Source organism: Dama dama, chromosome 18 (assembly GCF_033118175.1).
Source record: "Dama dama isolate Ldn47 chromosome 18, ASM3311817v1, whole genome shotgun sequence".
Lineage (NCBI taxonomy): Eukaryota > Metazoa > Chordata > Mammalia > Artiodactyla > Cervidae > Dama > Dama dama.
In genome coordinates, this window is record NC_083698.1 from 42,567,304 (window position 1) to 42,580,754 (window position 13,451).

The following is a 13,451-nucleotide window of genomic DNA, read 5'->3' on the forward strand; positions in this document are numbered from 1 at the left end:
GAATGTTATCACTGGAGACTTGTGTTTCTCTCTGCTTTAGTAGGAAGGAGGCTGGGTATCTGGATACCACTGGGGCATCACCTGAGTTCCCAGGGGATATAGGTCTCACTGAAAAAGAATAACCTGTCACTGCTGCATGGATAGTACAAACTTGGAGAAGTGAAGAAGTGGAGGTCAATGAGTCTTTGGTGCTTGAAAATTTGGGACCCTCTCATAGACAGTCAAGCTCCATTGTCAGGAAAGGGATCTGAACTGGTCTTTTATATCAGAAGTCAGAAAGAGCTGATGTGCTGGTGATGGGTCTTTTATCTCCAGAAAGTGGGTAAAGAAGACTTGGGTGCATGGTCAAAATTCTAGATCCCATCAATAGTCTATGAGGGGAGTGGAATGAGCCCTGTTTGTGTAAGGAAAGCAGCCAGCCTTCTGGGGAGATCCTGGACACAAGAAAGAGAAACAATGGTCACTGGTCCCTCAAACAGACACCAGAGCCATACTGGACATGGAACTTCAAGGGTGAAAAGAACCTCAGAGGAGAAGGACTTTGTGGACTTAAGGGCCTGAGCATTACTACTAGGATTGGAGAGGTCAATGGTGCCCCCTGGGGCGGGGGTGGGGTCCCTCAAGGCGTCAATTTTCTTCAGAGGCTTCTCACAGGCTGGATTTCCCTGAGGTAGGAAGAGCAGGGCTGCATGTACTAGCAGAACTTTCGCTTGCAACAGTGAGAGATCCTGATGTGGCAGCAGAAAGTCAAGCAGCAGCAGCTCAGGCTGCTGGTCAGATTTCCCTCTTATCAGGTTCAAACGCAGTTTCTGGGCATAGGAAGTGGGGAACCCAAGTCCATGGCGGCGCTCTGGTCCCTCAGGCACTTAGGTCCCATCCAGTTTTGATTGAATTTGTTGAGATCAGAGATATGTAAATACTTTAAATGTTGTATTCTTGAAAAGTTTCTGATAGTTAACAGTTAAGTCATTGCTATTTCATAATCATTATGAAACTATATTTTATGTTAACTTCATTCGCCTTCATCATAGTTTCAGAAAACATGCACTAAACAGTAAGAACCTGGTGTTCTGATTACAAGTGTATATGTATTGAAAAAAAGAAAAAAAAAGGCCAGGTGAGAACCAGAAAATTTCTAGAATTCTGACACACACTATCTTATGAATTTTGATTCTCTGAACCTGTTAATTTTTATCAATTTGAACTTCTGAAAGTTTCATTCAATTAACAGAAATATCTTAGGGACACTGGACCCAGAAGAAGGCACACAGTTTAGAAAAGCAAGAAAATACTGCCACCAAACCATCCTCATTGTTTCAACTTCAGGGTCATATCCTTCCTTTAAAAATCTCTAAATGGTAAATTTTACCCCTCAAACAACTAATTGTTATAGATCTATAGAACTAATTGTTATAGATCAAAACCATATTCCACTAAAAATTGGTAACAGCATCCGTAAATCTCAGATCCCAGGGAGACAACTGAAAGTCTCAATATAAAAGTAGTGGAAAGATTTTATATGCTATACACATTGAAAGAAAAAAAACTTTTCCTGGTAAAAGCTGCATAAACAAAGATGAGATATAAATATTCAACTGAAGTTAAAAGATATTTGCAATCTCAAATTTTTAGTATGCATAAAATAATTGATTGCTTAATAAAGAATGTTTAAGATAAGTGTACCCCTTTGGCTTGTCCATGATAAGACTCTCCAGTATTGACTTAAGTATGCTTTTGTTATTTAACAATATGCATTTAAAATATGTCCAGTGGAATAAATGTAAGTGCTATACACAGCATGGGAGATAACAATTACTTACCCTGTAGGTTGGCTCTCAAATTCTTCTGACCACTGCTCTTGAATATCCTCTGTAGAAAGATCTACATCCCGGGTGGTGGCAAAATTGAACTCGCTGCCTTCATTTCCATGGAAATAAATGGAGTTCCCATCTGACTGACAGCTATGCTGTAGATAAAAAGAGAGCGTGGGGTGTCCATTGAATTGGTTTTGTGGCTGTATCTGTCTTGTTCATGTATAATTAGAGTTTTTAGAAGTCACTATATTATTCCCTCTACCATGGACTCTGAAATCAAAAGAGCTTGTTACCTCTTTTTCTTTTTTTTGGTCTTATTTAATTCAGTTACAATTTCTTTCTATCTTATTAAGTTATCACAAAAAGAGGAGTCAAGAGACCATTTGAGCTTTGCCACCTCAGCCTTCAGTGTGAAACAAGAATATTTTAATTGAAATAATTTCCCATCTTTACCACAGTCCTTGTTGTGGGAATTAAGTGTGATAATGACTTGTCATATATTTTCAATACTGTGGTTATGGACTTAAATCACACTGACCTTTTCAATATTCCATATATTTCTGGCTTGCCATTCAAGCCTTTCACAATTTGTCTCTAAATGGGATATGAGCAGAATAGCTTGCTAATCAAAACATGGAATACAGAAAAGGTCAAAGTAATCCCTGATATGATGGTATACTCTCAGCCAGCTTTTGAGTAAAAGTTTCTGACCAGATCTAGGAAGTACATGATGTCCCCGATGAGGAGCCTGTAAACAACAAACTTTGTCATTCTCCAAAAGAACACCAGGCTTACAGAAAATAAAGATAAATAATATCTTGCAAAGCCTTTTTTTTAATATACTTTTTTTTCCCCCAGATTCAAGTAAAGAATCAAAGCCAAAATCCAACTATAGAGGTGGGTAAACTGAGTACTTAACTTTTAAAAATATGATAAGTTTTTGCATTAATCATTTTCTGGTAATGTCACACATAGAGATTTGTTAATAAATAAAAGATCAAACATTCTTTCAAGTTTTATATACTCTTAAAATAAAATAGAAGTGAAGGAAAATAATTGGACACAGAATTTCAGTTAGATCCTGTGACTGTAGGTTCTGTAGGGCAAGGATCATATTCCTGTATTCCAGGTCTTAGCATAACGCTTGGCATATGGCAGTAATTAAAAAATATTTGTTGAATAATTTAATAAATGAATAAATTCTGATACAGTTATGTCTTTCAGGTAATTCACTAATTTTTATGGAAAACTCACAAGGTAGGAAGCATCAAGGAAGTCAGTGGAGAGAAGAGGTTTATAATTGATAATAATCTAATCTTTGCTCTAAAAAAATTGCAGCCTAGTTGAGGTATATCAAAGGCAGCATATGGAAAGTGCTAACAAGTGAAAGAAGGTAGCAGTCACTGTGTCCAGGGCTGGTCTAAATGAGCAGGCTTCATGGAAGAGCAGGTCTTCAATTGGCTTTAAAGGATGGATAAAAATCCAAGTTGGATGACAAATATGAATGAATGACAGGTGATAAGTAGGCATAATTTTGAAAATTAGATTGGAGCCTGACTGTAGAGGATCTTAAATGATATTCTGAGATCACTGCTATATTCCATTGGTGGTGATGTTCTAAAACAGGGCAGTAACATGTGCAAAGAAATACTTTATGACAATTAAACTGATGGTGGAAGATAAAATCAATGGGGAGGGAAATCAGACTACTATAATGAAAGAGTGAAAAAGCTTCCATAAGTTTCCAGACATTCATGAGAGTTGGAGCACATGATCTTGGGGGAGTCTTTTCACAGCACTGACATAAGGCATACACACTATGCCTCTCATCAGCTTGAAAGTGAAAGTGTTAGTTGATCAGTCTTATCTGATTCTTTGCAATCCCCTGGACTATAGCTCACAGGTTCCTCTGTCCACGGAATTCTCCAGGCAAGAATACTGGAGTGGGTAGCCATTCCCTTCTCCAAGGGATCTTCCTAATCCAGGGATCAAACCCAGGTCTCCCATATTGCAGGTATATTTCTTACCATCTGAGCCACCAGGGAAGCCCCCAGGTTAGATAATGTTATACTGTGTGGCAGGCTTCACCTGCTTGAAGATCATCTTCACAATGAGTACACATTATTCATGGATGCTACACTGAGCTCATGATATGCAAGCCTTAATCCACACACATTGATCAAAACTAGGATTTAGTTTATTTAACAATCAAATGAAACTGTCAAGCAATGACAAACCCAAAGATCCTCTACTACTATGTACTCTATAAGGATAATGGAATGCCAACTAAAATAACAAAGATTACCTTCTTAATAATAAAGCCACCAAGCTCTAAATAGTGGTTTTTACAATTATCTTCTCATTCTGGGATCCTGAGCAACTGCAGTTCAGTTCAGCTCAGTCACTTATTTGGGTCCAACTCTTTGTGGTCTATATTCATTTGGAATTAATATGACTTTTTTTACACTGATGCAAATAATATTAGGTCATTGTCCAAGTAAGAGGCAACCATGAAAAATCTATACACATGAAAATGGAATAATCTCATGTTACAATTTAGAAGAATATATTTGTATAATGAAAAGAGTGATTTGCTTAACATAAAATCTTGGTCATTTCTGACTAAACGTCAATTTAATTATTTCCATTTTTATTTTGTTTACCTCAGAACTGTTTGTTAATATTTAAGACTCTGTGTTATACATAATTATGCTTTGCTACTCTTCCAAGATTTATTTATTAACATATTTGATGCATATTTTAATTTAGCTGCTGCTGCTAAGTCGCTTCAGTCATGTCTGACTCTGTGTGACCCCATAGACGTAAGCCCACCAGGCTCCCCCGTCCCTGGGATTCTCCAGGCAAGAACACTGGAGTGGGTTGCCATTTCCTTCTCCAATGCATGAAAGTGAAAAGTGAAAGTGAAGTCGCTCAGTCGTGTCCGACTCTTAGCTACCCCATGGACTGCAGCCTACCAGGCTCCTCTGTCCATGGGATTTTCCAGGCAAGAGTACTGGAGTGGGGTGCCATTGCCTTCTCCTAATTTAGTTGAGATGGAAAATTTATGTAAAGAAACATCATTATGAAACTGAATACCATATTGTTAAACTCATTTTACAAACTTAAGTAGGTATTTTTAAAAAACTGAGGTATATTTTAAAGGATCTTTTTGTTAGTTATTTGGCTGTTACCAAACACATTTGGTGGTTTAGTAGACCATTTGTGATAATACAACTGTTATAAATTAGCTTTCAAAAAATATGTTTTTTATATTTCATAATTTTGTATCTTTGTGAGATTATGGGTGTTCACTAAATTCACTGTGATGATCATTTCACGATGTATGTAGTCAAATAATTATGCTGTACACCTTAAACTTCTATAATGTTATATATCAATATCTCAATAAAACTGGAAGAAGAAATTAGCTGTCCATATACCTTTATACCCTGTATGGGTAGAGGTGCTTGAACTTCCCCCTAGAACCCAATTCAATTAATTGAGCTGAGGAGATTAAGGTTACTTAAAAAAAACCCAAATACTGGAAACTAAAAGCATTCTTGACACGGAATGAAAACTCAGTTACTGTCCATCTTCAAGGAGTTTGGGGATCTGAATCAGAAGGCATGTTCCTTGTTGATGTTTGACAGAAAAGAACAAAATTCTGTAAAGCAATTATCCTTCAATTAAAAAATAAATAAATTTAAAAAAAGAAGGCATGTTCTGATGCATTTTCTCTACTGAATGGCTACATGGTTCTGCACAACTCATTTAACCCATCTAGGCCTTAGTTTCTTAGGCTGTAGACTGGGGCCACTAATATCTATATCCTAGAAACACTGTAAGAAGCACAAATTATATGTGGAAGTGGTTTTTTGGAAATCTCTAAGTGCTACAAAATAACTGTTATTTTATTTCTGAACATGCTATTTTCCAAAAATAAGCTATTATATTCCCTTAGCAGTATATACCCGTAGCAGTAGGTTATAGAGAAATAGAACATTTAAATCTATTTTGAACTGTGTTTCTCATTGTAAGTCATTAAAATTCTTCAGAACAACTTAAAACCTTTAATAAAATGTAAAAGAATACACTGCACAATACAATATGGCAAAATATTACAATCCTTCATTAATTTTCAGAATATACTGAATCATGAATTAGAACTTTAAAGCTCTCCAAATGTTGGCAGCTTACCAAACATTTCCCTTTAGGAAAACTTAATGATGCAAGGTGTCTGCTGCCACTTTTCTTACAGATGAACTTTCATTGTATAACATACATGTGTATATGTTAAAAATCCAAACAAAATGTGAATTTAAAGAATGAAAAAAATTTTAGGAAATTACTCAGTGATTTTAATACCCAGTTGTTCTTGCTTTGCATCTATTCAAATTCATGTCATTTACATGCAATGACAATTAAAATCTGAACAACTTCATAAAACAGTTAAATTTCTAACTCTGTGAGATATATGAGCTCTTGATACAATAAAAACAAGAATATTTTGGAATTTAGGACAATTTTATATTGAGTATGGTAAAAATATAGCAGGTTTTCTTGAACAAATGATTACAAATAACATGTGACTTTCTGAGTCTCAACTTTTGAATAACTTATAGTGAGTATCAAATAATTCAGAATTTGAGTAAAATAAAGATATAAATTATGCAGATGGTTCTATATATTCCTTTCTATCCTTAGCCCTCTTAATTACATAATGATGTTAAATATTATTTTTACTTCATTTCATTATTTTAGCATTGACCAACGACACATTCTTTATACTTCCAAGTAACAGGAAAGCTCCAGTTTTTAAAAATCCCTAATATATCATCCTTATTTGTTTCCATCTATCAATCAAAAATATTTCTCTACTTTGCTGCTACATGGATTTCCTTTACTTGAAAAGCAGAACACACTGTAACTAAGTGACGTGAATTTGCCATTCAGAAAAACATCAACAGGAAACATCAGTGCAAATTCCTCAATATAACAAGTCTTTGGCCACAATTCAGGATAGCATTTTCCTAAGGTTGCTCTCTATACTCTGCTGAAAATGTTAATGACTTCACCTCTGTACTTGTAAAAAAAAGTACTTGCAATCACCTCCACCATAGTTTAATTAGGTTTTCATCAACGATGAATACTGAGGCACCTCTTAATATTATCTCCCTGGGGTCTAATGGCCCTGATGATTCTTTCAGGTATCTGTAGCCTTACAATTTATTTTTGACGATATCCTTTTAGTTGGAGTGAGTATACTGGGCATCTGGGCAATGCCAGCTTGCAGAGAGCTGGTGGCAGATGGAGTGAAATCTGCCCGGTGTGCCTTCCCCTCCACATGAGCAGAGAGCCATCCATTTCCTCCATTAAGGAGTTGTCACTCAGCCCACCCGGCTGGAAGACCATTTTTGATAGCCAAGCTGGCTGGTGGCAGACAATTCAGATACAAAGTGCACTTTAAAAGGAAGCTAAAACATCATTTGTAGGAAAATTGAAAATGCATGGCTTCCACCACAGCCAATTTTTTAATGACTGTAATATTTTAAGTGATTATTTTTGCCACTTCAGATTGCTCCTTAGAGAGGAGAGGTTTTTTAATTAAAATCTAGGCAACGCAAACAGATGAGATATGAGGAGCAGAGGAAAGAGAAATAAGATGAATAAAATTAATTAAAATGGCATTGTTGGCAGAGCCATAAATTAGCCACTGTCTGGTTGGAAACAAAATACGCTGGTATAAAAGTTTCTGGATTAAAGTGAGATGTGTGACTAAGTGACCAGAAATGGACTGACTTACAGCATTACATATCATTGTGTTTACTAAGTCTCTCACCACGTTGTAGCTATTATCATATAGAGATACATATTTCCTACATCCTGGTTCAATGGTCTTTAAAGGTATAGACTTTCATGCTTATAAAGAAAAAAACAAAATAGGAAGAGAGGGATTTCTTTCATGAGGCAAAATGAATTTCTTTCATTTTGCACACATTCAATTTCTAGGTAATTTAATACCAGTTAAAAAACTGATAACTTGGCTATAAACACAGTCCAGGTGCAGGAGGGCTGAAGTGCATTTTCTCTAGTCAACACAATAGATTCAACCACAGTGAGCAAATTTTAGGGAGTTCAAAGAGTCTTTTTTTTTCTCATTATTTTCTGGATTCATTAAGCATTTGAACCACTTTGTACTACGATTCATAAAGGTTCAATTTATGGTATATTTTGTGACAAGTGTGTAATTATTTGGCAATAGTTATGACAATTCTAAAACAGCCATAGTGACAGATTTGAATTGGAGTAATGAGAGAAAGAATAACAATGAAAAATTCCACAGAGCAGTTGTTAACCTTGTCTGTAGAGATCAATATGACTTTCACAGTGTCTGAAGTTTTCAGTCTTGCCTCCTCAAATTAAGGCCCAGAACACCAGACACAACATGGGAGGCTGCAAGATACCGAGGGACAAAAGGGCTGGGACTTTATTATACAATGTCGCTGGCTTTGAAAATCAAAGCTGTTTGACCTTGGAGAAGTCACTTAGCTCTAGAAGCCTCTTTATTTTCATCTGTGAAATGGGGGCAATTGTGAGGATTAAATGAGATAGTGCAAGTAACATGCTTATTCCAAAGACTGCTAAATCTTAGGAAATCAGTAAATGTTAATTCCCTTTCTTTTTTCATCCCCTATCTTCATTCATTTAACAAACTTTACCTTAATGAGTACCACTATGCAAATAATTGAGCTCTGTGCTGTGCTAAGTACAAAGATGATGGGAAATGTTACTAGGTTTTGTATGTTCATATAGAATAAAATAAATTTCACATTGAATATTGTATTAACATGTAATAATTAGTGATTAAATGTGTCAGCTTCAGATCATAAACAAACAAGAAAAGGAAGGCTCTGGGGATTTGTTTGAATGGTTATTTTTAGTAGAATTTATTGAAATTATTTGTTTCTGTGTTATTGCCACTCTTGTCATGGTGATTTGGCTCAATTCCATGTTTCACTAATGCTATTCCACATTAATTACTGTACAAATAGGCCTCATTGGGGGGAAATTGTGAAAAACACACTACTTACATTTAACCCTTCATCCCCAAAGTAGTCTTATTAGTTTAACAAATTATATTCTGGCTCATTTTACAATATCATGTACCCACCTCTTGGGGGAAACATGACAATAAGAGCAATGCAATCCAAAATGAAGAACATCCCAAGCAAAGCGAATTTAGAGAGACAGCATGCAATTAACCAAGCTGGAATCTAGCCAGAAAATCGTAGTTAACATTCCGATTCTTAATAGAAAAAGACATGAGAACATGGTCTAGCCACAAGTCTTACTGAGCTCAGGTTTATCCTCATTAGAAAGCCAGTACTCAAACCCCTCAAGTCACAGACCAGATAGTTTCCAGTACAGCAATTTGCAAAGCATATTTCTGGAAAGCATATCTGATTTCCTCCTGTTTGTCCTTATGGTCTAAAAAAAGAAAATCATTGAATGGACTTTTGAAACCTTTTTCTGGGGTGCCCAACTCATAGAAGACAAGTTAGGCATTATAGCAGGCAGATATTGCTCTGCCAGAGGACTATATTCCCAAAACACACATTTAGAAATAAATTCTGCTTTGAATGTAATCATCCCTTTCACCATTTGTCTTTGACTTTTTTTTTTCACTAGCCTCAACTTGTGTTAAGACTTTACATTTTCAGACAAATCAGTTTACATTTTTTCCATAATTTGGATGTTACAACCTTTGTTCTCCATTAATGATTCAACAATTTGTGATAATAGTATTAGACACGTGACAGCAGAAGCCCAGAATGAAAGCTCCAGTTCTTATTCAGGACTGGAGATCTGCCTAGTGTCCACTGGGATAATGAATTTGGCAAATGCATAATGTACAAGAGCTATAAGAAAATTAATAGACTCTCTTTTCTGACTTAATGCTTCTCCTTAATGGGTTGTTGATTTACCTAATTCACCTAATGGCTCCTCATTAGGGCCTTTGGTGTTTGTTAAACTAGGAAAATTGACACTATTATTGGATATTTATCAACAGTAAATGGAAGAGAGAGGAAGCAATCTAACTGGAAGTAGAAATAAAAGATTAAGATATGGCCCTTCTAAATTCTGTATACTTAGTTACTCCCAATCCTTGACATACATCTGCAAAATTTAATAAATTACTTTTTAAGAAAAATTATTTGAAATACATTTGATCACAGCCTATTCTAAAGGACAAACCTTCACAACAGAAACTGTGACATTTAATGTTGATTTACTTCTCAACACAAATTGACATAAATGTGCAAAAGGAGTAATCTGGCATTCTTTGCTATCCATACAATGAACTAGGATAATAAATAGAAAAAGATTAGCAGGTGCAGGCACAGCAATCAGAGTGGGAAGATTTCTTAAAAATAAAAAATACACGGAACAGCACCTATCTCCTAGTGATCTGCATTTAATCTGTGGGTCAATTCCAGAGTTGACAGAAGCCAGTGATTTATGCCTTTGCAAGCTGAGGGTAACCAGGCTAGCTGAGCAGATATAAACATTTATTAACAGTGACTGAGCAAAGCATGTACTCTCTCTCCCACTCAGATATCAAGGAGTTGTGGATGTTTCATGCTTTCAAAATACAAATTTTGGCTGCCACCAAAGATGGGAGTGAATAAACAAAATGAAGTAGCTGCTTGACCAATATTTACCTCCATGGCATATTTATCTATTTGGAAATTTTGCTTCACTGGGTACTATTAAAGGATAGAAAAAACAGAAAAAAACAAAAACCAAAATATCTCCTCATACCTCTTTCCAAATCATTTGTTCCTGGGTTCTTCTGAGTACTTTCCTGACCTTTGCAGGTCTTTTCTTTAACGGTGAGTTATAGAAAGCAGGTAGCTGCAACAGCTCCAGGCTAACCCTTTAAAATGTTACATTTAGCACTTTTCTTTGAACTTGAAATTAAGGACATTTTCAGATTGCAGTATGTGTGTTTGAGGAGTTGGGAAGAGATAACTTTGATGGATAGGTCTGGATGTTTCAAGAACGACTAAGGAAACCTGAGCACTAAGTTCTCAGGCTCTTTATAGACATGCAATGTCTCCTGTAGATACAAAATTTAGATCAAAAGGCCTTCCTCATGGTGCTGGCAACTACAGATGATTCATGAAATGCCACCATTACTATGGCTTCTATTACTACTTATCATAATTATGGTTGTTATTATTATTGGTGGCTCAGATGGCAAAGCGTCTGCCTACAATGCAGGAGACCCGGGTTTGATCCCTGGGTGGGGAAGATCCTCTGGAGAAGGAAATGGCAGCCCACTCCAGTATTCTTGCCTGGAAAATCCCATGGGAGAAGCCTGGTAGGCTACAGTCCATGGGGTCGCAAAGAGTCGGACACGACTGAGCGACTTTACTTCTATCCATGCTACTCAGTGGAGATGGGGATCAGAATCCTACCCAAGGTGGAAAACTGGTTCTTGATTCTATATGTTTGAAATGGAAGGGGCTGGAAAAAAATCAACCATTTCTCTTAAACTTTGATGACAAAACCAAAACCATTCTCAAAGAGTCAGAGCACCAGAAGTTGCCCTTAGATTAATTATTCTCCCATTTCAGGCAGGAAGAATGTGCCTTCCACTATTAAATGTGGCAAAACACCCACAGCCGTCTTATAGTGAGAGGTGCTGCAGGGAATGGCAGCCGTGGCAGCGGTAGCCGATTCCAGCCAACGGCAGACTGACAGTATATCCTGTATCTACAGAACAGAAACAACTGACACAAGAAATTCTTGATTAGTCTAGAAATCATATACAAAGGTATAAAAAAAGAAAGGATGCAATTGTCTATAAAACAAGGAACTACTATTACAACCAGTCATTAAGACAGGTGATTCAACATCAAGTGAGCTGAGACTCCTTGCCTTTCTGAGTCCATGGCTGGCTTACTGCGGAGATTGCTAATGAGGGTGGTGCTCTGGGGAGCTTTCTGACTTCCAGGGCTAGATTTATAGGCATTAGAGCCCCTCCTATTTGGTTGTGAACAGAGGGCTGCTTAGGGATTCATGGGAAATAATAAAATCATGATGGTAATTAGAAACACTCTAAGAATGTGTTGCCCCTTTTCTTCCACATGGGCAAGCTCTCTGGAAAAACACTGGAAGCTAAGTCAGACAAGGCCATGAACTTGCAAAGAGAATGGAGGAGAAACACAGATGGCTGCCTAGGAAGAAAATATTAATTCTGTAACCTCTTACAGTCCTCTTTAGCTTACCAATCCAAATAAAAAAGCACAACAAACATAAGGTCGGGTTCTACATTAAAAGCTGATACTGTTAGACACCTACTTCATATCAATTACTAAAGAGCCAACAGATGGTAATGGCCTTCTACCAACCCAGGACAGATTTAAACTGGTGACCTATAATTGCAGTTCTCCAGATCACATAACTCCTTAAGTTAATTACTATATTTGGTCTTCTATCATTCTGCCCTACTTGAGATAAACAAGCACAGGCTGAGATAAAATGGATTAAATATTATTACCAAAGAAATGGGAAATATATATAAAGAAGATAAGGAAAAATAAGTACTATGAATGCTAGTGACTCATTTTTATCTTTCTATTTGACCTGTCACCCTTAAACTCTATTTTCACAACATCAACATCCCCACTACTATTACTTCATTTTATGAACAGCACTTAAAAATCATTTGTTAATAATGAAAACTACTATTAATTTTTAAATTATGTGAATGTCATTTCAACTTAATTCGAACAGAAACTGGTCCTTAGTTTGACTGCCAAAAGTTACACCTATGCGAAATACTTATGTCCAACCTAATCCATTTACTTCATTTAATTCTGATATCATCTTAATGACATACATGGATGACATAATTTGTGAATTCTGTATTTTTCTATCCTATTCTTCCTTCTGCCCTCCTAATTGGGGTTGTCAGCTCAATCCTTTGCCTTCTACTTATTTTTCCTTTATATTCACTTTCCTGCGGAGCTTATTTGTACTCAAAATTTTCAATGAAGAAGACACGTACTTATTAAGACCTTTCTATATGCCAGGCACTGTTCTAAGGTTTACATGTATCTTCTTATTTAATTATCACAACAGGAGATGGATACTACTATCATCCCTATTAAAGGTGAGGATACTGAGAAACCAAGAGGTTAAATAACTTGCCCAAGACCATACGGCTAGTAAATGGTGAAACCAAGATTTGAACCCTGTTAAGCTCATTTTCTTAACAGTTTTGCTATATCCAATCCCATTCACAATATTTTTGCCCTCATGTCATCTTTGAATATACAATTTATTTTCTTTCTTCACAAACTAGATCTTGGTATTTTTTCAGCTTTTCATTTGTTCAACTAGCACAATGTTATCATGTGCCAAACACTGGAGATTCAAAAATAGCAGAAACAGTTCCTAAGCTTAAGAAGCTAACATGCTAACTAGGGAGACAAACATAACTACAAAGAAACATTGTAAATGCTCTCACAGATGTATATATATATGCTGTAACAGAATGCTGAAATAAGGTGCCAATAAAACAGGTGCTACTCCTCCTTCCGAAGTGAAATAATGGACCAAATGTAA

General features: G+C 36.2%; 1 protein-coding gene across 1 annotated transcript in view; it reads right to left on the reverse strand.

Annotated features, from left to right (window-relative positions):
* RELN (reelin) overlaps positions 1-13,451 on the reverse strand; it is a 536,272-nt gene that overhangs the window by 213,830 nt on the left and 308,991 nt on the right. The window contains exon 11 of the mRNA XM_061165186.1: positions 1,821-1,966. Coding sequence (XP_061021169.1) covers positions 1,821-1,966 — 146 coding nt within the window. The remainder of the gene's footprint in view (positions 1-1,820; positions 1,967-13,451) is intronic.